Raw genomic sequence first — 25,550 nt, forward strand, 5'->3', positions numbered from 1 at the left:
AGAAAACTAAGGAAATCACGGGCATATGGAGGTCGCGCGTACACCTACGGTGAGTTTGACACGAAGGAAGCGAGGAACGTGGAAGTCGTGGGGACGGACTGCGGCACTTCACGGCTACTTCAAAGTTTCCGGAACGTACCCAACAACGAGGGATGCTGGTGCTCTCTAGCTCAGCACTGAAAAAATTAATCTTGGAAAGAGGAGGAAACACACTTACCGTTGTGGCAACTACAAACTTCAGTTTGCTTCGGCCCGCCTGAGAGCTGCTCTCGCTCCGGTCCGCGCTCCGAGAGAAAAGGGGGTCGAAACCAAGCGCGGGGATTCATTTTCGTTCCGAAAAGAGCGTAGATATGGCAGATACGGCATCAGCTCCCTCAGCCCCGACGGCGGCTTCGCCCAAGAAGTCCTCGAAGGCGAAAAAGCCGAGAACGGCTCCTTCCCATCCCAGGACATCCGAGATGGTGAACAACGCTATCAAGAACTTGAAGGAGCGCGGAGGCTCTTCCCTGCAGGCCATCAAGAAGTACATCACCCAGAACTACAAGGTCGACGCCGAGAAGCTCGCGCCCTTCATCAAGAAGTACCTGAGGAGCGCCGTGGCATCAGGTTCTTTGGTGCAAACCAAAGGAAAGGGTGCCTCCGGATCTTTCAAGCTCAGCGCTTCGTCGCTGAAGGAGAAACCGGAAAGCGGGGCTGTTTCCAAGACCAAACGCTCGGCTCCCAAGGAGAAGAAACCGGCAAAGAAAGCTGCCCCGGCCAAGCGACCGAAGAAGACCGGCGAAAAGAAGAAGGCACCTGTTGCAAAGCCAAAGAAGTCTCCATCGAAAGTGAAAAAGGCAAAGACGCCCAAGAAACCAAAGGCGCCAAAGCCAAAGAAGGCTGCCAAGCCCAAGGCAGCAAAGAAGGCTGCACCAAAAAAGAAGTAAAATGGTTGAGCACGCAAGCGCTCCCCATAAAAAGGTCCTTCTGAGGACCATCAAAATTCTCCTGGAAGGAGCGAATTTGCACGATCACTCAATCTTATAACTTTTCTTTTCATCGGACACGGTGTCATCCTTTCCCTTCCATCCATGCATTTTTTTTTTAAAAAAAAATGTAAACCATGAAAGCAATACACTAGTCACATTATGTAGTCATAATTTGTTTGACTTCGTTTCCATCGATTCTATGAAATGAACTGCGAGTAAGAAACCGCTAACTGATATTAGATTTAAAGATTTAGCGAGAGCTTTTGACCCATATATTATTAAAACTGAATATTCATGAAATATCGCCCAATTGCTTCGGCGTTATTATTTTAAATAACTTTTGGATAAACGCGAGGATAGGGATGGAATTGACAATAATAATAACAATAAAGAGAGATACGACCAAAACGTACTTTCCAAGTAGGATTTGTGGTCCTCAAAAGGACCGATTGTTTGCCAAGGGCAGCGGGATGCGCTTAAGCACGCTCTCCACGAATGCGGCGGGCGAGCTGGATGTCCTTTGGCATGATAGTGACACGCTTAGCGTGGATGGCACACAAGTTGGTATCTTCGAAGAGACCGACGAGGTAAGCCTCGCTGGCCTCCTGGAGAGCCATGACTGCGGAACTCTGGAAGCGCAAGTCGGTCTTGAAATCTTGAGCGATCTCGCGGACGAGACGCTGGAAAGGAAGCTTCCTGATGAGCAACTCGGTGCTCTTCTGGTAGCGACGGATTTCTCGAAGAGCCACGGTACCTGGCCTGTACCTATGGGGCTTCTTCACTCCTCCGGTGGCGGGAGCGCTCTTCCTAGCTGCCTTTGTGGCGAGCTGCTTCCTTGGGGCCTTGCCTCCGGTGGATTTTCGTGCAGTTTGCTTAGTCCGGGCCATTGTCGCGTGCTTGTCCTAAGCGTTTCCGTTTCAAACAATCGCGCCAACTTTTTTTTTTTAACGTTGTCATGGCTTTTCTGCCACAGCATCATTTTTATTTTTAGCTGTTATCTCATTAAACTACAAATACATGATAGATACAAACACGATTCCCCCTTCTCCCCGTATAAAAAGCGGAGGTGTGAAGGCAAGGGAACCGGGTTGTTTACAATGAATATCACAGCCCACCGAACCAACCCGCAACTGTCGCAAGGCCAATTCGATGGGACTGTACATGGCAGAAATACATGAAAATATACATTAAGCAGACAAAACGGGACAACACATGGTACCCTAGGGTACCAAAGTGTCGACGAGGTGGGTGATCACTCGTCGACGTGTCGAACGATCCGGGGCCGCCCGGATTTCTTGTAGTCCTTTCAGGAGTTGCATAAGGCCTGGAAGGACGTCGGGCTGCGCTAGCTGACTTAGTAGATCCAGCAGTGAGGCATGGTCTAGTGTCGAAGGGGCTGTGTTGCTTTGTGGCGGTCGAGGTGCTGGATGACGTACGTCCTTCCTGCGTAGTGGCGGCTTTTGATTGGCTGGTCGAGATGTGGTGCGTGGACGGTATTCCCGGGCGGGCGTCGTCACAGGAACGTCTGGTCTAATGGGCCTCGGTACTACGGGTCGCTTTGGAGTGGAATGGGTCTTGGCTTCCGTCTTGATCTTCTGGAAGAGTGAACAGCCTCTATAACTTGCATAGTGGTTCAGGCCGCAGTTGGCACATCTGGGTTTGGTGTCCTTATCCTTCTCCGGACAGTCGGCGAAACGATGTGGTCCCGCACACTTGACGCATCGGGGAGTCGCAAAGCAATGCCGCTGCCCGTGCCCGACCCGCTGGCACGCGTGGCATTGCAAGATCATTGTGGAGCGGTACTTCTCCACACGTAGTTGGTATTCATCAAGCTCCTTAAGTTGGAAGATCTCGTGGGATTTTGGTGTGTTAGACAAAACAACCAAATAAAGTGGAAATGCTTGTCTGGTACTGGTAGGTCGCTGGGACGCTGTAGTGGCGGGCTGCTGCTGTCGAACCTGGGATTTTAATCGGAAGACGCTATGAACTTCGTAGTCGAAGTCGGACTGTAACTTGTCCCGTATGAGGTCAACGTGGACGTCGATCGGGAGGTCGCGTAGGACCACCTTAAGTTTGTTGGCTGCCGAAGAGCTATAGGCGAAGCTGATTTTTTGCTGTCGAAGGTAATCACAGAGAATCGTGAATGCCTCTACATCGAGGGGAGTGACTCTGCAGTTTCCTTTGGTGTATCGATATGTGACTCGACCGTCAACAAGCTTGTTGATCTCTAACGCCATGCGAATTGAGTTACAGTTGTAGATAGTGATGCAGGGTATCCTGCGGGTCTTCAGGGGGATAGTAGTGACGGGCTCGTTACCCCGTGTCGAACATCCCTGCTGGCCGCGTTGTTGCGACTCGGGCTGGCGGTCGCTGTCGGAGTCGCTATCGATAGCTACATCCCCCTCTGCTTCGTCTTCAGGGTCTGGTTGCTCGTTGCGGGCTCGTTTCTGCCGTCTCCCCTTATTCATGGCTGGGGTGTGCGGCAGCGGACAATTCGTTCTTTCTATCAAGGCGATGGTTGCAATCCGAGGTGCTGCCACCTCGGCATCTCGGTGAGGGATGTCGCGCCAACCAAAAATCATGCCTTTATATGCTTTGCCCTGAAAGGTGCCGTGCATGCTCCTGATTCGTGAAATCAAACCGAAAAGCGGATTTCCCATTGGCTCCCGCCATTCTGCCCCCCTCTGTCGAAGGCGTACAAAACTGAGCCGGCTCGCCGGGAAGGCTTCATTCTCATCTTTCGAATCCACGTACGTGCACTGCAGAAATGACAGGCAGAGGTAAAGGAGGAAAGGGACTCGGCAAAGGAGGTGCCAAGCGCCACCGTAAAGTTCTCCGAGACAACATCCAGGGTATCACCAAGCCCGCCATCCGCCGTCTTGCCCGGCGAGGAGGTGTGAAGCGAATCTCCGGTCTCATCTACGAAGAGACACGCGGCGTCCTCAAGGTGTTCTTGGAGAACGTTATCCGCGATGCCGTCACCTACACGGAGCATGCCAAGAGGAAAACCGTAACCGCCATGGACGTCGTGTACGCACTCAAACGTCAAGGCAGAACCTTGTACGGTTTCGGAGGTTAAGGGCTCTAGTTTGCCTGTCCTCCATCTTGAAAAATCGGCCCTTCTAAGGGCCACAAATCTTTTCTTTGAGGAAGGAAATGTCAGCTTTCAACTTTCCCCGAACCTGATCCCAGCCTCGATTCGAACGATTTCTCTCGTCTCGAGTTCATAATGACATAACAATGATTGAAATAATTGAGAATTCAACAAAAAATATTCACGTGAGGACTCTCAGCATTCGCTACATGCCTAGCCACCCCTCGTTGCTTCTTCGTTCGCCGTTTAGCAAAGCAAAATGAATTTATGTGAAATTCAGATGGCTTCTGTCAAATTATAACATCAATTAATATAACTCAGGCGAACATATATATTTTATTATTATTATTATTTTCAGTGCAACTTGACTCCACCGAAAACAAAACACACGTCATAATCTCTATGCTATCAAAATTTACAAGATGTATACGTACAGGTAAGCCACTATTCTCTGACATTATCGGAAATAGGCAAAAAAAAACATTGAATCAACACAGGATTTGCATGCCAAGTTACATGGATTGTCAGTCCTGATTAGCTTATCGACTTCAAACTTGAAAACTTAAAAAAATAGAGTAGACAATGACCCTTTCCTAAGGTAATTGGTGGCCCTTACAAGGGCCGATTTGCTACAAGCTGAGGGGGTGGGGTGTCAGCTTAAGCTTTCTTCTCGGTTTTCTTGGGAAGAAGGACCGCCTGGATGTTGGGCAGCACGCCACCCTGGGCGATCGTGACCCCAGAAAGGAGCTTGTTCAACTCCTCGTCGTTTCTGATGGCCAACTGCAAGTGACGGGGGATGATCCTGGTCTTCTTGTTATCGCGAGCAGCATTGCCGGCCAACTCCAAGACTTCAGCGGCCAAATATTCCATGACGGCGGCCAGGTAAACCGGTGCACCGGCACCGACACGTTCGGCATAATTGCCCTTTCGCAAAAGTCGGTGGATTCTGCCGACGGGGAACTGAAGTCCGGCTCGGCTGGAGCGAGACTTGCTCTTTCCCTTCACTTTTCCTCCCTTTCCGCGTCCAGACATGATGATCTCTTGCTATCGATACAACGTGAAAACACAAATTTTTGCCAGCCAGTTTGGTGGTTTTGTTAAGTAGTGTTGAATCGCCGCGAATGAGAGCGTCCGGGAGACACGTCTCGAAGCGCCATTGGTCCGTCTGATATCAACCGTCCTTTCTTAAAAGGAATCGACGGTTTGGGCGCACATCGAGTCTGTCTGCAACATGCCGCCAAAGACAAGTGGAAAAGCCGCCAAAAAGGCCGGAAAGGCCCAGAAGAACATCTCCAAGGGAGACAAAAAGAAGAAGCGGAGGAGGAAGGAGAGCTACGCAATTTACATCTACAAGGTGTTGAAGCAAGTTCACCCTGACACCGGCATCTCCAGCAAGGCGATGAGCATCATGAACAGCTTCGTCAACGACATCTTCGAGCGCATTGCCGCCGAAGCTTCCAGGCTCGCTCATTACAACAAGCGATCGACCATCACCAGCAGGGAGATCCAAACGGCCGTCCGGCTGCTCCTCCCCGGTGAACTGGCCAAGCACGCCGTCAGTGAAGGCACCAAGGCCGTGACTAAGTACACCAGCTCAAAGTAAACTCAAGGAAATAGTTACCTTGCCGAAAAAGGCCCTTTTTAGGGCCAAAAATTGAATCTTGGAATTGGACGAACTTGTCTACCACCCCTCCGAAACGTACACTTACATAACCTAACGATATCTCAGCCTGCAAGCGAAAAGATTTTTGACCTTACGTATAAAAAAAAAAATGCTTTTAAGGTACGAATGAATGTTAATGTCAACCAGCACGTAATTTACAAAAATAGGACTTTTAGAGTTACATTTGGACAAAATGCCTCTGCAAAAAAATAACCTAACACTTGGAACAATTATTGATTCGGCGCATTATTATTTAGGATGAACACATAAAATAAACTTGTATATTTAACAAAAATAACTTTCAGGTTTCTATTTCACAATTGTACGTTTGTTACTAGAGTATGGCAGTGAAAGGTACACACAGATTGATATCTGCATATACTCGGTTGGGTTACATTAGGTTAGGTTTTGTTAGGTCGTGATTTTATTTCATTTTTCGTGTTTCCCTTCATTTTACTTTCAAAATTACTTTAAGTTTTCTCCACGAGCAGGGAAAAAGGAAGAGTTTGGCAGTCACATTCATAATTTGCACTAAAAGGGCTCACTTAACTTCTATGAAAGGGTGAGAACTGGTACGCTCAACGAAGTGTGACATTTGGCGGGAACCGTTGCATTAGAAATCGGTTACTCCAAGAATTGATCTGAACGTTGTTTCCGGAGGGCGGCGGCATCGGGGGGGGGGGGGGGTGGAACTTCAACTTACGATCCCGGAAGATTAGCATTTTTTTGTTCAGTTAGGGGTGGGGTTCGAACGCCTACATGCCTCCATTCGGTATCATTACATGCTGACTACACAACGAAAGTGTACGCGAATTTTTGAAGAGGAACGAAAGTTGTCTTAGGCGAGGTCATTTTTCCAGGAATTTGTCTCGCGTACGTCTGAACCCAGATCCTCTGGGAGGTTAGGTTACGTTGGCATGGCAAAAAAAAAATGTTCATTCCATCCTATGCATTAATATTAGGGGTGTGCGGGATCCCGAAAAGTCGGGACCGGGGGGGGGGATCCTCTCCCGATCCCGACTTCGGGAAATTACTTCCCGACTCCCGACCAGTCGAGAAATACCGAATGGTCATTTTATCGTTAATTCGTTTGCTGCAAAAAGTAACGGTTATGTAACGGTCTGCTGCCAAAAGTAACGATTTCGTAACCGTCTGCTGCCAAAAGTAACGGTTTTGTAACCGTTCCCTGCTAAAACTAACCGTTTCGTAACCGTTTACTGCCAAAAGTAACCGTTTCGTAACAGTTTACTGCCAAAAGTAACCGTTTTGTAACAGTTTACTGACAAAAGTAACCGTTTTGTAACAGTTTACTGACAAAAGTAACCGTTTGTAACAGTTTACTGACAAAAGTAACAGTTTCGTAACCGTTTGCTGCCAAAAGTAACCGTTCCGACCAGGACCTTCCCCACTTGCCTTCTGCTAAATTGTCCACTAGCGGGGACACTTTCACATCACTGCACTGATCGAGCATTCCCTTTCCGAAGGGAAAAGACGCGAGATTTGACATGCATCGGTTGAAACAGAACCTCGGTTTACGTGTCCTCGCCAACGAGTATGCGACATTTCCAATTCTTTATTCTGCGTGTGCACCCCCCCCCCCCCCCGCCCCGGTGCGTTTCGGGCGAAATTGCCAACGGATCAGGGTTGCCGGGCCGGGACTATCCCTTTAGCGAACGCCTCCTTCCACGGCGATGGCATTTTGCAAAAAAATAAAAACGCCCAAAAAACACTCTCCCTGCAGCCGCCGGCACGTATCCTCGCAGAAAACTACCAACGCCGGGTTCTTCGGGGAGCGACGCGGCCGATCCGCCGGGCAGGGCAGCGCTCCCCGCCGGGATTATGGCGGCCGCCGGTAATAAGAACGCACCCTGCAACCCCGCACGCCCCAAAAAACAGAAGAACGTCGCCTTCCCCGATATTCATATATACTAATATACATTCTTCACTTATATTATTATTATTATTTGATGACAGGTATATTTAAAAAAAAAAAAAAAAAAAAAAAAAAAAAAAAAAAAAAAAAAAAAAAAAGCGATTCTGCAAAAACTGTGGGTGATTGATTGGATTCGATTCACAAATAAAAGGCCACTATGAACCTTGAAAAAGAAAAAGGATGCCAACAGCACCTGGTGTTCCCAGGCGGTCACCCATCCAAGTACTGACCAGGCCCGACGCTGCTTGACTTCGGTGATCGGACGAGAACCGGTATATTCAGCGTGGTATGGCCGTTGGCGAAAGATACTGCTTTCGGTAAGGTACATATAGTCCAACTTCTCGTTTTCGGGGAAATGTCTCGTCTCGTGGGCACTGCCAAGAACGTGTAGAAGAAACATAACATATAATTATACATTTCATTGTAGTCATAGTGAGAAATGTGCTTTAACACCCTTCGAGAGATGTGTGAACATAAAAGCTACAAGATAGAGAAGAAAATTTAGTGCAGTGAATAAAAGTGAATCTCATGAACAACCTTTTTGATTCCACACTATATACCCAGGACCTAACAACGAAAAAGTGATTGGGCTCGGTTAGTTCGTATGAACTTTCCAGCCTGATCATTACCAGTGCGTAGTTATATATATATATATATATATATATATATATATACTCCAGCCTAGCTATTTCCTATTTTTGTGCTATCTTCGGACAACTTCATCGAGTTCTCGAATACGCGCTATTCCCACAAACCAAAGTAGGCAACGGGCACCTCGACACAAACTATTACATTATTATTATTATTTATCGGCGGAGAGCAGGAAGGGCCGCGCTAACTTTCGGTGCAAATGGCTGCTTTCGAATCGAACCACAGTCCTCATGCGATAGATTTTCGCCTATAAACGAAATTAAAGGCTATACATTGGAAGTAGGCCAGCTTCGTTCAAACACAGGCGTGTGCGACACACGCTACTTCGGAGATTGGCTTGAGAGGCCTGTCGTATGCACAAGGCACCTGATTCTCAGCAAGAGAATAGGGGAAGGATTGAACTTCCATCTCCTCCGTGCAACCGACGCACCTTCTACCTTTTCTCAGAGAAAACTAAGGAAATCACGGGCATATGGAGGTCGCGCGTACACCTACGGTGAGTTTGACACGAAGGAAGCGAGGAACGTGGAAGTCGTGGGGACGGACTGCGGCACTTCACGGCTACTTCAAAGTTTCCGGAACGTACCCAACAACGAGGGATGCTGGTGCTCTCTAGCTCAGCACTGAAAAAATTAATCTTGGAAAGAGGAGGAAACACACTTACCGTTGTGGCAACTACAAACTTCAGTTTGCTTCGGCCCGCCTGAGAGCTGCTCTCGCTCCGGTCCGCGCTCCGAGAGAAAAGGGGGTCGAAACCAAGCGCGGGGATTCATTTTCGTTCCGAAAAGAGCGTAGATATGGCAGATACGGCATCAGCTCCCTCAGCCCCGACGGCGGCTTCGCCCAAGAAGTCCTCGAAGGCGAAAAAGCCGAGAACGGCTCCTTCCCATCCCAGGACATCCGAGATGGTGAACAACGCTATCAAGAACTTGAAGGAGCGCGGAGGCTCTTCCCTGCAGGCCATCAAGAAGTACATCACCCAGAACTACAAGGTCGACGCCGAGAAGCTCGCGCCCTTCATCAAGAAGTACCTGAGGAGCGCCGTGGCATCAGGTTCTTTGGTGCAAACCAAAGGAAAGGGTGCCTCCGGATCTTTCAAGCTCAGCGCTTCGTCGCTGAAGGAGAAACCGGAAAGCGGGGCTGTTTCCAAGACCAAACGCTCGGCTCCCAAGGAGAAGAAACCGGCAAAGAAAGCTGCCCCGGCCAAGCGACCGAAGAAGACCGGCGAAAAGAAGAAGGCACCTGTTGCAAAGCCAAAGAAGTCTCCATCGAAAGTGAAAAAGGCAAAGACGCCCAAGAAACCAAAGGCGCCAAAGCCAAAGAAGGCTGCCAAGCCCAAGGCAGCAAAGAAGGCTGCACCAAAAAAGAAGTAAAATGGTTGAGCACGCAAGCGCTCCCCATAAAAAGGTCCTTCTGAGGACCATCAAAATTCTCCTGGAAGGAGCGAATTTGCACGATCACTCAATCTTATAACTTTTCTTTTCATCGGACACGGTGTCATCCTTTCCCTTCCATCCATGCATTTTTTTTTTAAAAAAAAATGTAAACCATGAAAGCAATACACTAGTCACATTATGTAGTCATAATTTGTTTGACTTCGTTTCCATCGATTCTATGAAATGAACTGCGAGTAAGAAACCGCTAACTGATATTAGATTTAAAGATTTAGCGAGAGCTTTTGACCCATATATTATTAAAACTGAATATTCATGAAATATCGCCCAATTGCTTCGGCGTTATTATTTTAAATAACTTTTGGATAAACGCGAGGATAGGGATGGAATTGACAATAATAATAACAATAAAGAGAGATACGACCAAAACGTACTTTCCAAGTAGGATTTGTGGTCCTCAAAAGGACCGATTGTTTGCCAAGGGCAGCGGGATGCGCTTAAGCACGCTCTCCACGAATGCGGCGGGCGAGCTGGATGTCCTTTGGCATGATAGTGACACGCTTAGCGTGGATGGCACACAAGTTGGTATCTTCGAAGAGACCGACGAGGTAAGCCTCGCTGGCCTCCTGGAGAGCCATGACTGCGGAACTCTGGAAGCGCAAGTCGGTCTTGAAATCTTGAGCGATCTCGCGGACGAGACGCTGGAAAGGAAGCTTCCTGATGAGCAACTCGGTGCTCTTCTGGTAGCGACGGATTTCTCGAAGAGCCACGGTACCTGGCCTGTACCTATGGGGCTTCTTCACTCCTCCGGTGGCGGGAGCGCTCTTCCTAGCTGCCTTTGTGGCGAGCTGCTTCCTTGGGGCCTTGCCTCCGGTGGATTTTCGTGCAGTTTGCTTAGTCCGGGCCATTGTCGCGTGCTTGTCCTAAGCGTTTCCGTTTCAAACAATCGCGCCAACTTTTTTTTTTTTTTTTTTTTTTTTTTTTTTTTTTTTTTTTTTTTTTTTTTTTTTTTTTTTTTTTTTTAACGTTGTCATGGCTTTTCTGCCACAGCATCATTTTTATTTTTAGCTGTAATCTCATTAATCTATACATACATGATGGGTACAAACACGATTCCCCCCTTCTCTCCGTATAAAGGCGGAGTTGTGAAGGCTGGGGAACCGGGTTGTTTACAATGAGTATCACAGCCCACCGAACCAACCCGCAACTGTCGCAAGGCCAGTTCGGTGGGTCTGTACATGGCAGAAATACATGAAAAATACATAGAACAAAACAAAACGGGACAGCACATGGTACCCTAGGGTACCAAAGTGTCGACGAGGTGGGTGATCACTCGTCGACGCGTCGAGCGGTCCGGAGCTGCCCGGATTTCTTGTAGTCCCTTCAGAAGCTGGATCAGGCCTGGAAGGACTTCGGGCTGCGCAAGTTGAGTGAGTAGATTCAGCAGAGACGCTTGATCAACAGTCGGAGGCTCGGCTTGGCTTGGTGTCGTACGTGGTGCTGTTGTGCGATTGGCTCTTCGCTGCGGTACTGGCCGCTGGTTGGTCGAACTGATAGATGTTCTAGGACGGTAGTCACGAGCTGGTGTCGTCACCGGGACGTCTTGTCGAATTGGCCGTGGCGTAAATTGGCGTTTGGGGTCCGATGGGGCCCGTCGTTCGTTCTTTACTTTCTGAAATAGGGAACAACCCCTATAACTAGCGTAATGTGCAAGGCCGCAATTCGCGCATCTTGGAGGTATCTCTTGGTCCTTGTTTGGGCAGTCTGGAAACTTATGTGGCCCCGCGCACTTCACACAGCGAGTCGCGCCAACCAAAAATCATGCCTTTATATGCTTTGCCCTGAAAGGTGCCGTGCATGCTCCTGATTCGTGAAATCAAACCGAAAAGCGGATTTCCCATTGGCTCCCGCCATTCTGCCCCCCTCTGTCGAAGGCGTACAAAACTGAGCCGGCTCGCCGGGAAGGCTTCATTCTCATCTTTCGAATCCACGTACGTGCACTGCAGAAATGACAGGCAGAGGTAAAGGAGGAAAGGGACTCGGCAAAGGAGGTGCCAAGCGCCACCGTAAAGTTCTCCGAGACAACATCCAGGGTATCACCAAGCCCGCCATCCGCCGTCTTGCCCGGCGAGGAGGTGTGAAGCGAATCTCCGGTCTCATCTACGAAGAGACACGCGGCGTCCTCAAGGTGTTCTTGGAGAACGTTATCCGCGATGCCGTCACCTACACGGAGCATGCCAAGAGGAAAACCGTAACCGCCATGGACGTCGTGTACGCACTCAAACGTCAAGGCAGAACCTTGTACGGTTTCGGAGGTTAAGGGCTCTAGTTTGCCTGTCCTCCATCTTGAAAAATCGGCCCTTCTAAGGGCCACAAATCTTTTCTTTGAGGAAGGAAATGTCAGCTTTCAACTTTCCCCGAACCTGATCCCAGCCTCGATTCGAACGATTTCTCTCGTCTCGAGTTCATAATGACATAACAATGATTGAAATAATTGAGAATTCAACAAAAAATATTCACGTGAGGACTCTCAGCATTCGCTACATGCCTAGCCACCCCTCGTTGCTTCTTCGTTCGCCGTTTAGCAAAGCAAAATGAATTTATGTGAAATTCAGATGGCTTCTGTCAAATTATAACATCAATTAATATAACTCAGGCGAACATATATATTTTATTATTATTATTATTTTCAGTGCAACTTGACTCCACCGAAAACAAAACACACGTCATAATCTCTATGCTATCAAAATTTACAAGATGTATACGTACAGGTAAGCCACTATTCTCTGACATTATCGGAAATAGGCAAAAAAAAACATTGAATCAACACAGGATTTGCATGCCAAGTTACATGGATTGTCAGTCCTGATTAGCTTATCGACTTCAAACTTGAAAACTTAAAAAAATAGAGTAGACAATGACCCTTTCCTAAGGTAATTGGTGGCCCTTACAAGGGCCGATTTGCTACAAGCTGAGGGGGTGGGGTGTCAGCTTAAGCTTTCTTCTCGGTTTTCTTGGGAAGAAGGACCGCCTGGATGTTGGGCAGCACGCCACCCTGGGCGATCGTGACCCCAGAAAGGAGCTTGTTCAACTCCTCGTCGTTTCTGATGGCCAACTGCAAGTGACGGGGGATGATCCTGGTCTTCTTGTTATCGCGAGCAGCATTGCCGGCCAACTCCAAGACTTCAGCGGCCAAATATTCCATGACGGCGGCCAGGTAAACCGGTGCACCGGCACCGACACGTTCGGCATAATTGCCCTTTCGCAAAAGTCGGTGGATTCTGCCGACGGGGAACTGAAGTCCGGCTCGGCTGGAGCGAGACTTGCTCTTTCCCTTCACTTTTCCTCCCTTTCCGCGTCCAGACATGATGATCTCTTGCTATCGATACAACGTGAAAACACAAATTTTTGCCAGCCAGTTTGGTGGTTTTGTTAAGTAGTGTTGAATCGCCGCGAATGAGAGCGTCCGGGAGACACGTCTCGAAGCGCCATTGGTCCGTCTGATATCAACCGTCCTTTCTTAAAAGGAATCGACGGTTTGGGCGCACATCGAGTCTGTCTGCAACATGCCGCCAAAGACAAGTGGAAAAGCCGCCAAAAAGGCCGGAAAGGCCCAGAAGAACATCTCCAAGGGAGACAAAAAGAAGAAGCGGAGGAGGAAGGAGAGCTACGCAATTTACATCTACAAGGTGTTGAAGCAAGTTCACCCTGACACCGGCATCTCCAGCAAGGCGATGAGCATCATGAACAGCTTCGTCAACGACATCTTCGAGCGCATTGCCGCCGAAGCTTCCAGGCTCGCTCATTACAACAAGCGATCGACCATCACCAGCAGGGAGATCCAAACGGCCGTCCGGCTGCTCCTCCCCGGTGAACTGGCCAAGCACGCCGTCAGTGAAGGCACCAAGGCCGTGACTAAGTACACCAGCTCAAAGTAAACTCAAGGAAATAGTTACCTTGCCGAAAAAGGCCCTTTTTAGGGCCAAAAATTGAATCTTGGAATTGGACGAACTTGTCTACCACCCCTCCGAAACGTACACTTACATAACCTAACGATATCTCAGCCTGCAAGCGAAAAGATTTTTGACCTTACGTATAAAAAAAAAAATGCTTTTAAGGTACGAATGAATGTTAATGTCAACCAGCACGTAATTTACAAAAATAGGACTTTTAGAGTTACATTTGGACAAAATGCCTCTGCAAAAAAATAACCTAACACTTGGAACAATTATTGATTCGGCGCATTATTATTTAGGATGAACACATAAAATAAACTTGTATATTTAACAAAAATAACTTTCAGGTTTCTATTTCACAATTGTACGTTTGTTACTAGAGTATGGCAGTGAAAGGTACACACAGATTGATATCTGCATATACTCGGTTGGGTTACATTAGGTTAGGTTTTGTTAGGTCGTGATTTTATTTCATTTTTCGTGTTTCCCTTCATTTTACTTTCAAAATTACTTTAAGTTTTCTCCACGAGCAGGGAAAAAGGAAGAGTTTGGCAGTCACATTCATAATTTGCACTAAAAGGGCTCACTTAACTTCTATGAAAGGGTGAGAACTGGTACGCTCAACGAAGTGTGACATTTGGCGGGAACCGTTGCATTAGAAATCGGTTACTCCAAGAATTGATCTGAACGTTGTTTCCGGAGGGCGGCGGCATCGGGGGGGGGGGGGGGTGGAACTTCAACTTACGATCCCGGAAGATTAGCATTTTTTTGTTCAGTTAGGGGTGGGGTTCGAACGCCTACATGCCTCCATTCGGTATCATTACATGCTGACTACACAACGAAAGTGTACGCGAATTTTTGAAGAGGAACGAAAGTTGTCTTAGGCGAGGTCATTTTTCCAGGAATTTGTCTCGCGTACGTCTGAACCCAGATCCTCTGGGAGGTTAGGTTACGTTGGCATGGCAAAAAAAAAATGTTCATTCCATCCTATGCATTAATATTAGGGGTGTGCGGGATCCCGAAAAGTCGGGACCGGGGGGGGGGATCCTCTCCCGATCCCGACTTCGGGAAATTACTTCCCGACTCCCGACCAGTCGAGAAATACCGAATGGTCATTTTATCGTTAATTCGTTTGCTGCAAAAAGTAACGGTTATGTAACGGTCTGCTGCCAAAAGTAACGATTTCGTAACCGTCTGCTGCCAAAAGTAACGGTTTTGTAACCGTTCCCTGCTAAAACTAACCGTTTCGTAACCGTTTACTGCCAAAAGTAACCGTTTCGTAACAGTTTACTGCCAAAAGTAACCGTTTTGTAACAGTTTACTGACAAAAGTAACCGTTTTGTAACAGTTTACTGACAAAAGTAACCGTTTGTAACAGTTTACTGACAAAAGTAACAGTTTCGTAACCGTTTGCTGCCAAAAGTAACCGTTCCGACCAGGACCTTCCCCACTTGCCTTCTGCTAAATTGTCCACTAGCGGGGACACTTTCACATCACTGCACTGATCGAGCATTCCCTTTCCGAAGGGAAAAGACGCGAGATTTGACATGCATCGGTTGAAACAGAACCTCGGTTTACGTGTCCTCGCCAACGAGTATGCGACATTTCCAATTCTTTATTCTGCGTGTGCACCCCCCCCCCCCCCCGCCCCGGTGCGTTTCGGGCGAAATTGCCAACGGATCAGGGTTGCCGGGCCGGGACTATCCCTTTAGCGAACGCCTCCTTCCACGGCGATGGCATTTTGCAAAAAAATAAAAACGCCCAAAAAACACTCTCCCTGCAGCCGCCGGCACGTATCCTCGCAGAAAACTACCAACGCCGGGTTCTTCGGGGAGCGACGCGGCCGATCCGCCGGGCAGGGCAGCGCTCCCCGCCGGGATTATGGCGGCCGCCGGTAATAAGAACGCACCCTGCAACCCCGCACGCCCCAAAAAACAGAAGAACGTCGCCTTCCCCGATATTCATATATACTAATATACATTCTTCACTTATATTATTATTATTATTTGATGACAGGTATATTTAAAAAAAAAAAAAAAAAAAAAAAAAAAAAAAAAAAAAAAAAAAAAAAGCGATTCTGCAAAAACTGTGGGTGATTGATTGGATTCGATTCACAAATAAAAGGCCACTATGAACCTTGAAAAAGAAAAAGGATGCCAACAGCACCTGGTGTTCCCAGGCGGTCACCCATCCAAGTACTGACCAGGCCCGACGCTGCTTGACTTCGGTGATCGGACGAGAACCGGTATATTCAGCGTGGTATGGCCGTTGGCGAAAGATACTGCTTTCGGTAAGGTACATATAGTCCAACTTCTCGTTTTCGGGGAAATGTCTCGTCTCGTGGGCACTGCCAAGAACGTGTAGAAGAAACATAACATATAATTATACATTTCATTGTAGTCATAGTGAGAAATGTGCTTTAACACCCTTCGAGAGATGTGTGAACATAAAAGCTACAAGATAGAGAAGAAAATTTAGTGCAGTGAATAAAAGTGAATCTCATGAACAACCTTTTTGATTCCACACTATATACCCAGGACCTAACAACGAAAAAGTGATTGGGCTCGGTTAGTTCGTATGAACTTTCCAGCCTGATCATTACCAGTGCGTAGTTATATATATATATATATATATATATATATATATATACTCCAGCCTAGCTATTTCCTATTTTTGTGCTATCTTCGGACAACTTCATCGAGTTCTCGAATACGCGCTATTCCCACAAACCAAAGTAGGCAACGGGCACCTCGACACAAACTATTACATTATTATTATTATTTATCGGCGGAGAGCAGGAAGGGCCGCGCTAACTTTCGGTGCAAATGGCTGCTTTCGAATCGAACCACAGTCCTCATGCGATAGATTTTCGCCTATAAACGAAATTAAAGGCTATACATTGGAAGTAGGCCAGCTTCGTTCAAACACAGGCGTGTGCGACACACGCTACTTCGGAGATTGGCTTGAGAGGCCTGTCGTATGCACAAGGCACCTGATTCTCAGCAAGAGAATAGGGGAAGGATTGAACTTCCATCTCCTCCGTGCAACCGACGCACCTTCTACCTTTTCTCAGAGAAAACTAAGGAAATCACGGGCATATGGAGGTCGCGCGTACACCTACGGTGAGTTTGACACGAAGGAAGCGAGGAACGTGGAAGTCGTGGGGACGGACTGCGGCACTTCACGGCTACTTCAAAGTTTCCGGAACGTACCCAACAACGAGGGATGCTGGTGCTCTCTAGCTCAGCACTGAAAAAATTAATCTTGGAAAGAGGAGGAAACACACTTACCGTTGTGGCAACTACAAACTTCAGTTTGCTTCGGCCCGCCTGAGAGCTGCTCTCGCTCCGGTCCGCGCTCCGAGAGAAAAGGGGGTCGAAACCAAGCGCGGGGATTCATTTTCGTTCCGAAAAGAGCGTAGATATGGCAGATACGGCATCAGCTCCCTCAGCCCCGACGGCGGCTTCGCCCAAGAAGTCCTCGAAGGCGAAAAAGCCGAGAACGGCTCCTTCCCATCCCAGGACATCCGAGATGGTGAACAACGCTATCAAGAACTTGAAGGAGCGCGGAGGCTCTTCCCTGCAGGCCATCAAGAAGTACATCACCCAGAACTACAAGGTCGACGCCGAGAAGCTCGCGCCCTTCATCAAGAAGTACCTGAGGAGCGCCGTGGCATCAGGTTCTTTGGTGCAAACCAAAGGAAAGGGTGCCTCCGGATCTTTCAAGCTCAGCGCTTCGTCGCTGAAGGAGAAACCGGAAAGCGGGGCTGTTTCCAAGACCAAACGCTCGGCTCCCAAGGAGAAGAAACCGGCAAAGAAAGCTGCCCCGGCCAAGCGACCGAAGAAGACCGGCGAAAAGAAGAAGGCACCTGTTGCAAAGCCAAAGAAGTCTCCATCGAAAGTGAAAAAGGCAAAGACGCCCAAGAAACCAAAGGCGCCAAAGCCAAAGAAGGCTGCCAAGCCCAAGGCAGCAAAGAAGGCTGCACCAAAAAAGAAGTAAAATGGTTGAGCACGCAAGCGCTCCCCATAAAAAGGTCCTTCTGAGGACCATCAAAATTCTCCTGGAAGGAGCGAATTTGCACGATCACTCAATCTTATAACTTTTCTTTTCATCGGACACGGTGTCATCCTTTCCCTTCCATCCATGCATTTTTTTTTTAAAAAAAAATGTAAACCATGAAAGCAATACACTAGTCACATTATGTAGTCATAATTTGTTTGACTTCGTTTCCATCGATTCTATGAAATGAACTGCGAGTAAGAAACCGCTAACTGATATTAGATTTAAAGATTTAGCGAGAGCTTTTGACCCATATATTATTAAAACTGAATATTCATGAAATATCGCCCAATTGCTTCGGCGTTATTATTTTAAATAACTTTTGGATAAACGCGAGGATAGGGATGGAATTGACAATAATAATAACAATAAAGAGAGATACGACCAAAACGTACTTTCCAAGTAGGATTTGTGGTCCTCAAAAGGACCGATTGTTTGCCAAGGGCAGCGGGATGCGCTTAAGCACGCTCTCCACGAATGCGGCGGGCGAGCTGGATGTCCTTTGGCATGATAGTGACACGCTTAGCGTGGATGGCACACAAGTTGGTATCTTCGAAGAGACCGACGAGGTAAGCCTCGCTGGCCTCCTGGAGAGCCATGACTGCGGAACTCTGGAAGCGCAAGTCGGTCTTGAAATCTTGAGCGATCTCGCGGACGAGACGCTGGAAAGGAAGCTTCCTGATGAGCAACTCGGTGCTCTTCTGGTAGCGACGGATTTCTCGAAGAGCCACGGTACCTGGCCTGTACCTATGGGGCTTCTTCACTCCTCCGGTGGCGGGAGCGCTCTTCCTAGCTGCCTTTGTGGCGAGCTGCTTCCTTGGGGCCTTGCCTCCGGTGGATTTTCGTGCAGTTTGCTTAGTCCGGGCCATTGTCGCGTGCTTGTCCTAAGCGTTTCCGTTTCAAACAATCGCGCCAACCAAAAATCATGCCTTTATATGCTTTGCCCTGAAAGGTGCCGTGCATGCTCCTGATTCGTGAAATCAAACCGAAAAGCGGATTTCCCATTGGCTCCCGCCATTCTGCCCCCCTCTGTCGAAGGCGTACAAAACTGAGCCGGCTCGCCGGGAAGGCTTCATTCTCATCTTTCGAATCCACGTACGTGCACTGCAGAAATGACAGGCAGAGGTAAAGGAGGAAAGGGACTCGGCAAAGGAGGTGCCAAGCGCCACCGTAAAGTTCTCCGAGACAACATCCAGGGTATCACCAAGCCCGCCATCCGCCGTCTTGCCCGGCGAGGAGGTGTGAAGCGAATCTCCGGTCTCATCTACGAAGAGACACGCGGCGTCCTCAAGGTGTTCTTGGAGAACGTTATCCGCGATGCCGTCACCTACACGGAGCATGCCAAGAGGAAAACCGTAACCGCCATGGACGTCGTGTACGCACTCAAACGTCAAGGCAGAACCTTGTACGGTTTCGGAGGTTAAGGGCTCTAGTTTGCCTGTCCTCCATCTTGAAAAATCGGCCCTTCTAAGGGCCACAAATCTTTTCTTTGAGGAAGGAAATGTCAGCTTTCAACTTTCCCCGAACCTGATCCCAGCCTCGATTCGAACGATTTCTCTCGTCTCGAGTTCATAATGACATAACAATGATTGAAATAATTGAGAATTCAACAAAAAATATTCACGTGAGGACTCTCAGCATTCGCTACATGCCTAGCCACCCCTCGTTGCTTCTTCGTTCGCCGTTTAGCAAAGCAAAATGAATTTATGTGAAATTCAGATGGCTTCTGTCAAATTATAACATCAATTAATATAACTCAGGCGAACATATATATTTTATTATTATTATTATTTTCAGTGCAACTTGACTCCACCGAAAACAAAACACACGTCATAATCTCTATGCTATCAAAATTTACAAGATGTATACGTACAGGTAAGCCACTATTCTCTGACATTATCGGAAATAGGCAAAAAAAAACATTGAATCAACACAGGATTTGCATGCCAAGTTACATGGATTGTCAGTCCTGATTAGCTTATCGACTTCAAACTTGAAAACTTAAAAAAATAGAGTAGACAATGACCCTTTCCTAAGGTAATTGGTGGCCCTTACAAGGGCCGATTTGCTACAAGCTGAGGGGGTGGGGTGTCAGCTTAAGCTTTCTTCTCGGTTTTCTTGGGAAGAAGGACCGCCTGGATGTTGGGCAGCACGCCACCCTGGGCGATCGTGACCCCAGAAAGGAGCTTGTTCAACTCCTCGTCGTTTCTGATGGCCAACTGCAAGTGACGGGGGATGATCCTGGTCTTCTTGTTATCGCGAGCAGCATTGCCGGCCAACTCCAAGACTTCAGCGGCCAAATATTCCATGACGGCGGCCAGGTAAACCGGTGCACCGGCACCGACACGTTCGGCATAATTGCCCTTTCGCAAAAGTCGGTGGATTCTGCCGACGGGGAACTGAAGTCCGGCTCGGCTGGAGCGAGACTTGCTCTTTCCCTTCACTTTTCCTCCCTTTCCGCGTCCAGACATGATGATCTCTTGCTATCGATACAACGTGAAAACACAAATTTTTGCCAGCCAAAAAAAAAAAAAAAAAAAAAAAAAAAAAAAAAAAAAAGAAAGGAAAAATCCCCGCCCCCAAAGGGCTCGCGGGGGTGAGTGGCGCCCGACCTGAGTCAACTGGCGACTGCACCGTAAGGCGCAGACCTCACGTGAGATGTTGATGCACTCTGGAGCACATCATAATCCCATGTTCGGTCTTTTGCCTAGGCGCGGCCTTCCCCTCAGAATAGATCCAGTCAAGCCGGATTTCTCCCTTGGGGAAGCCTCCATTCATGCTTGGCATGCACTAGTATGCTAACTACCTACATGACATCGGGATTTATTTAAACCTGGTTTCAATCTTGTAAAGAGATTTTTACCAGGCGGCGAAAATAGAAAGATGGTGAAAAAACTACAGCTAAGAAGAGGAACAAAGAGAAGGGAAGCTCCCGAGGGTAAAACCAAGTAAACTTGTAAAACCTCGGCTGCGTCTAGTATGCAAGCTTCGTCTAGATTCTGATGTGCGAAAAAAACCCACGTGAAGGGGGGTAAAAAACACACATCCTATTGGTTTCTATCCTTAATGGAGCCGTGAGGCGGCAGGTAGGATCGGGAATTGGAAGGTATGGTGTTTTTGGCTACAAGTAGCCTTTCAAGTCTTGTGTTAGTAGGACCTACTCATGCACACGTCGCTTCTCTGATGTTGGGGTGTGAAGGTTCATCTGACTTTCAAACCCTGGGGAGAGTTAACGGTGCGTGGGGTGCTCCTGTTCCTTGTTTCCTGTAGAGGTGGTCAGTGGCTGCTGGGGCTTTACGAAGGCAGCGCCGTAGACGAATTCGCGAGTGCACAAATACGGCACTCACGTTCCTCCACCGGCCCAGCTGAAGGCTTCAAAAGCCGGCTTAGTACTAAGACTGCCTTTGAAGAAGGCGAGCCGTGATCTGTGCCGCTGCTGAATTCTTTGGTCGTACGTGTGGCGTTGTCCCTTTTTGTTGTTTTCTTGTTTCCTGTAGAGGTGGTCAGTGGCTGCTGGCGCTTAGGAAGGCAGCGCCGTAGACGAATTCATGAGTGCACAAATACGGCACTCACGTTCCTCCACCGGCCTAGCTGAAGGCTTCAAAAGCCGGCTTAGTACTAAGACTGCCTTTGAAGAAGGCGAGCCGTGATCTGTGCCGCTGCTGAATTCTTTGGTCGTACATGTGGCGTTGTCCTTTTTGTTGTTTCAATTTCCACCACTGTTGCCGTTGTTTACTTCAGAGGCTGCGCAGTAGACGAATTCGCGAGTGCACAAATGAGGCACTCACGTTCCTCCACCGGCCCAGCTGAAGGCTTCAAAAGCCGGCTTAGTACTAAGACTGCCTTTGAAGAAGGCGAGCCGTCACCTGTGCAGCTACTGAAGTCTGTGGTCATACTTGTTGCGGTGCCTCTTGTATTGCTACAACGGGAGTGGTGCTTATTGTCATCGGGGGTAATTCCATAGAACGCTCAGAGGTCTCTTGTGCTTGTAGCGCGTTCGCGGGTACGTGCCTAGATTCCTGATCAGCTCGTTGTCTATTTGATTTTTCTTTTTGTAGAGTTTGGTCATGATTTTTTCGTTGAAAGCTTCTATTTTTGGAAGCTTGTGCATAATGTGGATTGGAGTCATTCTGGTGCTCCAGGGTAGGTTCAGGATGTATCTGAGCATCCTGTTTTGGTATTTCTGTAGGAGGACTATATTGCCTTTGTTCCCACAGAACCAAGCGGGTGATCCGTACATTAGGATTGGCCTTATCATAAGTTTGTAAAGCAAGAGCTTGTGTGATAGTACTAACGGGCTGGCCGAGTATATCAGTGATTTGATTTGGTGGAAGCGGACTCTTGCTCTGTCGAGTACTATTTTAGTGTGCTGGGAGAAGCTAAGCTTGGAGTCAAGGGTGACTCCAAGGTATCTAACTTGTTGTTGCCAGGGTATGTTGACCCCTTCCAGGGTGATTTCTGGTGGGAGGGGTTGCCTTTTCTTAGTGAAGATGATCGCTTCCGTTTTATGGGCGTTGATCTTTATCTTCCATCGGTTATAGTATGTTTGGAGTGATTCTAGGTAAGTTTCTAGAATTCTGACTATTCTGAGACGTCTCCATGAAGATTGGTAGATAGCCACGTCATCGGCATAGACCGCTATTTGGGCTTCATGGTGACGGGGGATATCTGAGATATAGAGGTTGAATAGCAGAGGGCTGAGTATAGACCCCTGCGGAACTCCTGCTTCTATGTTTCTTATGTTCGATTTCTCCTGGAGAATTGATACAAAAAATTTCCGTCCGCTTATATAAGATTTTATCAATCTTATTAGCTTATCTGGTAATCCTAGTTTGATAAGTTTGTGTATGAGGCCTTCATGCCATACTCTGTCAAATGCTTTTTCTACATCTAATAGCACCATTCCTGTATCCTTTTTTTTGTTGTAGTGCTCAGTGACATGTTCTATAACGCGTGTGAGCTGGTGCACCGTGGAGTGTTTTTGTCTGAAGCCAAATTGCTCTGTCGGTAGCAATTGCTTTTGTTGCGTTATGAATTGCAGTCTCTTCATTACTACTCGTTCGAATATTTTTCCGAGGTTGTTGAGTAGACTGATCGGTCTGTAGTTTTGTGGAAACGTTTTGTCTTTACCCGGTTTGGGGAGACATATGATCTTGGCTATTTTCCAGTTTTCTGGGAAGTATGCGAGTTTGGCGCACGAGTTAAACAGCGCGGCAATGGCTTGCACCATGTTAATTGGGATGTGCTTGAAGAGCACGTTTTGGATCCCATCTGGTCCCGGTGCCTTGAAGTTGGGTAGATATTTGATTATGTGAAGTAATTCAGGGACGTTTGTGTGAATTATATCTTCATCATGATCACGGTTTGATGTGAAGAACCGTTCTACCGTGTCGGTTGTTTCGTCTTCGTCTTCGGAATCGATGTCAAGGTCTTCGTTTGGTTTGAATGCCTCTTCTAACGTGTCCGCGAGTGCGTTTGTCTTTTCCTCGTTTCCATACGCCATGCCGTTTTTCCCGTGGAGTATGGGGGTGTCAATATTGGTACGCGTGAGCCTTCTCGTGAATTTATATAATGAGAGGTCTTTTACGGCCAATTTGTCTACGCGAGCTTTCCATTTCTCGTTTCTGTGTTTCTTTATGTCGTCTTGGATTTCGTTCGACAGTGCTTTTTGTTCTTGTCTGTAGAACGGTTGTCTGGTACGCATGAATAATTTGCGAATTTTGTTCCGGAGCCTTATCTTTACTTTGATAGAGTCCGGCAGCGCTGCATCCGGTTGCAGTGGTTTGTGCAAGGGGATATGCTTGGCCATGGCGCCTTTTATTTTGCTTGTAATAAATGAGACGCGGGCGTTAATAGCTTGTTCTGAATTTAATTCTGTTTGAAATTCGTTCTTGGTGAAATTTGGTTCTAGATCTTTCTTGAAGGCATCCCAGTTTGCCTTATTGAAGTTGTATCTTTTGAACGGGGGACGATATCGTGGCTTGTCGAAGAGTGTGACTAACACTGGGTTGTGGTCCGATGTGAGGGCCGGTATTGACTCTTGGTCCGTTATTATGCGGGGACCTTTTAGAACTACCACGTCTAGGACGTCAGGTAGTTTATTTGGGTCTTCCGGGTAATAAGTCGGAGTAGTGGGCGCGTAGACAAGTAGTGGCGTATTTTGAATGTATCTGAATAACTTGTTGCCACTTGTGTTGTGCACTCGGCTGTGCCAGGCGGAATGTTTCGCGTTTAAGTCTCCTCCTATAAGGACTGAAGGCCCGAGACGGAGGAGTTTGTCTATGTCTCTAGGGTCTAGCTCGTTATTTGCTCGAGGAGATCGGTAAGCCGAAATGAATATTATGTCGCGATTTGCCTTTTTTGCAGTGACCGCTACGGCTTCGAGCGTATTGAGTTTGGGGATCGGGATGCGAGAGTGGATTATATTGTTTTTAATGAATATGGCCACTCCTCCATGTGCGTGGTTGCTGATTTTGTCTTCCCTATGCATATCATACGTTGGGAGATAGACTCTGTCGGTGGGCTTTAGGTGCGTTTCGGATATAAGGGCTATTTCTGGTTGCTGCTCTAGCAGCCAGGGGTAAGCTTCGTGCATCTTATTTAGGAGACCTCTGGCGTTCCAATGGATTAGGTAGGCGCCCCGATTATTGCCTGCCATTGGTAGTCATTAGGGCACTTGTTAATTGCGCACAGATGGTCATCACCTGTTGCATAGTCTGGGCCATGGCAGCTTGCATTTGTTGCATTTGCTGCATGGTGTTTTTAAGGGCTTCCATCATTAGAGGGAGCCAGTCGGGCTGGTTGTTGGGAGTAGTATTTGTGTTAGCGCTTGAATCTGAATTTGAATTTGAAATTGAAATTCTGGGTTCGGATCTACACTCGACTTGCATGGGTGTATCTTGGTTTGTTTCGCTTGGTTCTGATATCTTGCGGCTGTCTGCAGTTTTATTTGTGCCGGTCACGGTTGACGTGCCAGGCTTTTGTGTGCCGGTGGCAGTTAATGTGCCGGTCACGGTTGAAGTGGCAGGCGTGCTTGATGTGCTGGGAGCTACTTGTGTGCCGGGCGCGCTTGCTGCGCCAGGCTCACCAGGTGCGCCGGCTTTTTTACTTGTGCCGGGTCGGATGGTTTTGTTAAGTAGTGTTGAATCGCCGCGAATGAGAGCGTCCGGGAGACACGTCTCGAAGCGCCATTGGTCCGTCTGATATCAACCGTCCTTTCTTAAAAGGAATCGACGGTTTGGGCGCACATCGAGTCTGTCTGCAACATGCCGCCAAAGACAAGTGGAAAAGCCGCCAAAAAGGCCGGAAAGGCCCAGAAGAACATCTCCAAGGGAGACAAAAAGAAGAAGCGGAGGAGGAAGGAGAGCTACGCAATTTACATCTACAAGGTGTTGAAGCAAGTTCACCCTGACACCGGCATCTCCAGCAAGGCGATGAGCATCATGAACAGCTTCGTCAACGACATCTTCGAGCGCATTGCCGCCGAAGCTTCCAGGCTCGCTCATTACAACAAGCGATCGACCATCACCAGCAGGGAGATCCAAACGGCCGTCCGGCTGCTCCTCCCCGGTGAACTGGCCAAGCACGCCGTCAGTGAAGGCACCAAGGCCGTGACTAAGTACACCAGCTCAAAGTAAACTCAAGGAAATAGTTACCTTGCCGAAAAAGGCCCTTTTTAGGGCCAAAAATTGAATCTTGGAATTGGACGAACTTGTCTACCACCCCTCCGAAACGTACACTTACATAACCTAACGATATCTCAGCCTGCAAGCGAAAAGATTTTTGACCTTACGTATAAAAAAAAAAATGCTTTTAAGGTACGAATGAATGTT

The 25,550-nt window shown here is 47.8% G+C and overlaps 12 protein-coding genes, 2 non-coding genes and 3 pseudogenes across 14 annotated transcripts; 9 read left to right on the forward strand and 8 right to left on the reverse strand.

Moving 5' to 3' along the window:
• Positions 1-338: 338 nt before the first annotated feature.
• LOC145983393 (histone H1 pseudogene) lies at positions 339-1,200 on the forward strand (annotated as a pseudogene).
• Positions 1,201-1,419: 219 nt separating this feature from the next.
• On the reverse strand, positions 1,420-1,861 carry LOC145983395 (histone H3). The gene has a single exon (XM_083116525.1). It carries the CDS (start codon positions 1,853-1,855, stop codon positions 1,445-1,447), a length of 411 nt encoding a protein of 136 aa, XP_082972651.1. The 5' UTR covers positions 1,856-1,861; the 3' UTR covers positions 1,420-1,444.
• Positions 1,862-3,723: 1,862 nt separating this feature from the next.
• Positions 3,724-4,047, forward strand: LOC145983360 (histone H4). The gene has a single exon (XM_083116498.1). The coding sequence runs from the start codon at positions 3,736-3,738 to the stop codon at positions 4,045-4,047; it is 312 nt and encodes a 103-aa protein (XP_082972624.1). The 5' UTR covers positions 3,724-3,735.
• Positions 4,048-4,608: 561 nt separating this feature from the next.
• On the reverse strand, positions 4,609-5,113 carry LOC145983358 (histone H2A). The gene has a single exon (XM_083116496.1). It carries the CDS (start codon positions 5,092-5,094, stop codon positions 4,720-4,722), a length of 375 nt encoding a protein of 124 aa, XP_082972622.1. The 5' UTR covers positions 5,095-5,113; the 3' UTR covers positions 4,609-4,719.
• Positions 5,114-5,290: 177 nt separating this feature from the next.
• Positions 5,291-5,796, forward strand: LOC145983359 (histone H2B). Its single transcript, XM_083116497.1, has one exon. The coding sequence runs from the start codon at positions 5,294-5,296 to the stop codon at positions 5,663-5,665; it is 372 nt and encodes a 123-aa protein (XP_082972623.1). The 5' UTR covers positions 5,291-5,293; the 3' UTR covers positions 5,666-5,796.
• Positions 5,797-7,839: 2,043 nt separating this feature from the next.
• On the reverse strand, positions 7,840-7,958 carry LOC145983397 (5S ribosomal RNA). Its single transcript, XR_014441239.1, has one exon. It is a non-coding gene; the product is annotated as a 5S ribosomal RNA (ribosomal RNA).
• A 1,136-nt stretch (positions 7,959-9,094) lies between these two features.
• Positions 9,095-9,956, forward strand: LOC145983361 (histone H1 pseudogene; annotated as a pseudogene).
• A 219-nt stretch (positions 9,957-10,175) lies between these two features.
• Positions 10,176-10,723, reverse strand: LOC145983357 (histone H3). Its single transcript, XM_083116495.1, has one exon. The coding sequence runs from the start codon at positions 10,609-10,611 to the stop codon at positions 10,201-10,203; it is 411 nt and encodes a 136-aa protein (XP_082972621.1). The 5' UTR covers positions 10,612-10,723; the 3' UTR covers positions 10,176-10,200.
• Positions 10,724-11,699: 976 nt separating this feature from the next.
• On the forward strand, positions 11,700-12,023 carry LOC145983385 (histone H4). Its single transcript, XM_083116518.1, has one exon. It carries the CDS (start codon positions 11,712-11,714, stop codon positions 12,021-12,023), a length of 312 nt encoding a protein of 103 aa, XP_082972644.1. The 5' UTR covers positions 11,700-11,711.
• A 561-nt stretch (positions 12,024-12,584) lies between these two features.
• On the reverse strand, positions 12,585-13,089 carry LOC145983383 (histone H2A). The gene has a single exon (XM_083116516.1). The coding sequence runs from the start codon at positions 13,068-13,070 to the stop codon at positions 12,696-12,698; it is 375 nt and encodes a 124-aa protein (XP_082972642.1). The 5' UTR covers positions 13,071-13,089; the 3' UTR covers positions 12,585-12,695.
• A 177-nt stretch (positions 13,090-13,266) lies between these two features.
• LOC145983384 (histone H2B) lies at positions 13,267-13,772 on the forward strand. Its single transcript, XM_083116517.1, has one exon. The coding sequence runs from the start codon at positions 13,270-13,272 to the stop codon at positions 13,639-13,641; it is 372 nt and encodes a 123-aa protein (XP_082972643.1). The 5' UTR covers positions 13,267-13,269; the 3' UTR covers positions 13,642-13,772.
• A 2,041-nt stretch (positions 13,773-15,813) lies between these two features.
• On the reverse strand, positions 15,814-15,932 carry LOC145983400 (5S ribosomal RNA). Its single transcript, XR_014441242.1, has one exon. It is a non-coding gene; the product is annotated as a 5S ribosomal RNA (ribosomal RNA).
• Positions 15,933-17,070: 1,138 nt separating this feature from the next.
• LOC145983386 (histone H1 pseudogene) lies at positions 17,071-17,932 on the forward strand (annotated as a pseudogene).
• A 219-nt stretch (positions 17,933-18,151) lies between these two features.
• LOC145983387 (histone H3) lies at positions 18,152-18,593 on the reverse strand. The gene has a single exon (XM_083116519.1). The coding sequence runs from the start codon at positions 18,585-18,587 to the stop codon at positions 18,177-18,179; it is 411 nt and encodes a 136-aa protein (XP_082972645.1). The 5' UTR covers positions 18,588-18,593; the 3' UTR covers positions 18,152-18,176.
• Positions 18,594-18,818: 225 nt separating this feature from the next.
• On the forward strand, positions 18,819-19,142 carry LOC145983378 (histone H4). Its single transcript, XM_083116513.1, has one exon. It carries the CDS (start codon positions 18,831-18,833, stop codon positions 19,140-19,142), a length of 312 nt encoding a protein of 103 aa, XP_082972639.1. The 5' UTR covers positions 18,819-18,830.
• A 561-nt stretch (positions 19,143-19,703) lies between these two features.
• LOC145983374 (histone H2A) lies at positions 19,704-20,208 on the reverse strand. The gene has a single exon (XM_083116509.1). It carries the CDS (start codon positions 20,187-20,189, stop codon positions 19,815-19,817), a length of 375 nt encoding a protein of 124 aa, XP_082972635.1. The 5' UTR covers positions 20,190-20,208; the 3' UTR covers positions 19,704-19,814.
• Positions 20,209-24,980: 4,772 nt separating this feature from the next.
• LOC145983376 (histone H2B) lies at positions 24,981-25,486 on the forward strand. Its single transcript, XM_083116511.1, has one exon. The coding sequence runs from the start codon at positions 24,984-24,986 to the stop codon at positions 25,353-25,355; it is 372 nt and encodes a 123-aa protein (XP_082972637.1). The 5' UTR covers positions 24,981-24,983; the 3' UTR covers positions 25,356-25,486.
• The last annotated feature ends 64 nt before the right edge of the window (positions 25,487-25,550 follow it).

The sequence above is a fragment of the Lepisma saccharinum genome, unplaced genomic scaffold (genome assembly GCF_977018435.1).
Source record: "Lepisma saccharinum unplaced genomic scaffold, izLepSacc3.1 HAP1_SCAFFOLD_865, whole genome shotgun sequence".
Taxonomy (NCBI): domain Eukaryota; kingdom Metazoa; phylum Arthropoda; class Insecta; order Zygentoma; family Lepismatidae; genus Lepisma; species Lepisma saccharinum.

Bases quoted from the DNA above. Each gene is read 5' to 3' on its own strand.
- LOC145983395 (XM_083116525.1), bottom strand. From the start codon at position 1,855: ATGGCCCGGACTAAGCAAACTGCACGAAAATCCACCGGAGGCAAGGCC.
- LOC145983360 (XM_083116498.1), top strand. From the start codon at position 3,736: ATGACAGGCAGAGGTAAAGGAGGAAAGGGACTCGGCAAAGGAGGTGCC.
- LOC145983358 (XM_083116496.1), bottom strand. From the start codon at position 5,094: ATGTCTGGACGCGGAAAGGGAGGAAAAGTGAAGGGAAAGAGCAAGTCT.
- LOC145983359 (XM_083116497.1), top strand. From the start codon at position 5,294: ATGCCGCCAAAGACAAGTGGAAAAGCCGCCAAAAAGGCCGGAAAGGCC.
- LOC145983357 (XM_083116495.1), bottom strand. From the start codon at position 10,611: ATGGCCCGGACTAAGCAAACTGCACGAAAATCCACCGGAGGCAAGGCC.
- LOC145983385 (XM_083116518.1), top strand. From the start codon at position 11,712: ATGACAGGCAGAGGTAAAGGAGGAAAGGGACTCGGCAAAGGAGGTGCC.
- LOC145983383 (XM_083116516.1), bottom strand. From the start codon at position 13,070: ATGTCTGGACGCGGAAAGGGAGGAAAAGTGAAGGGAAAGAGCAAGTCT.
- LOC145983384 (XM_083116517.1), top strand. From the start codon at position 13,270: ATGCCGCCAAAGACAAGTGGAAAAGCCGCCAAAAAGGCCGGAAAGGCC.
- LOC145983387 (XM_083116519.1), bottom strand. From the start codon at position 18,587: ATGGCCCGGACTAAGCAAACTGCACGAAAATCCACCGGAGGCAAGGCC.
- LOC145983378 (XM_083116513.1), top strand. From the start codon at position 18,831: ATGACAGGCAGAGGTAAAGGAGGAAAGGGACTCGGCAAAGGAGGTGCC.
- LOC145983374 (XM_083116509.1), bottom strand. From the start codon at position 20,189: ATGTCTGGACGCGGAAAGGGAGGAAAAGTGAAGGGAAAGAGCAAGTCT.
- LOC145983376 (XM_083116511.1), top strand. From the start codon at position 24,984: ATGCCGCCAAAGACAAGTGGAAAAGCCGCCAAAAAGGCCGGAAAGGCC.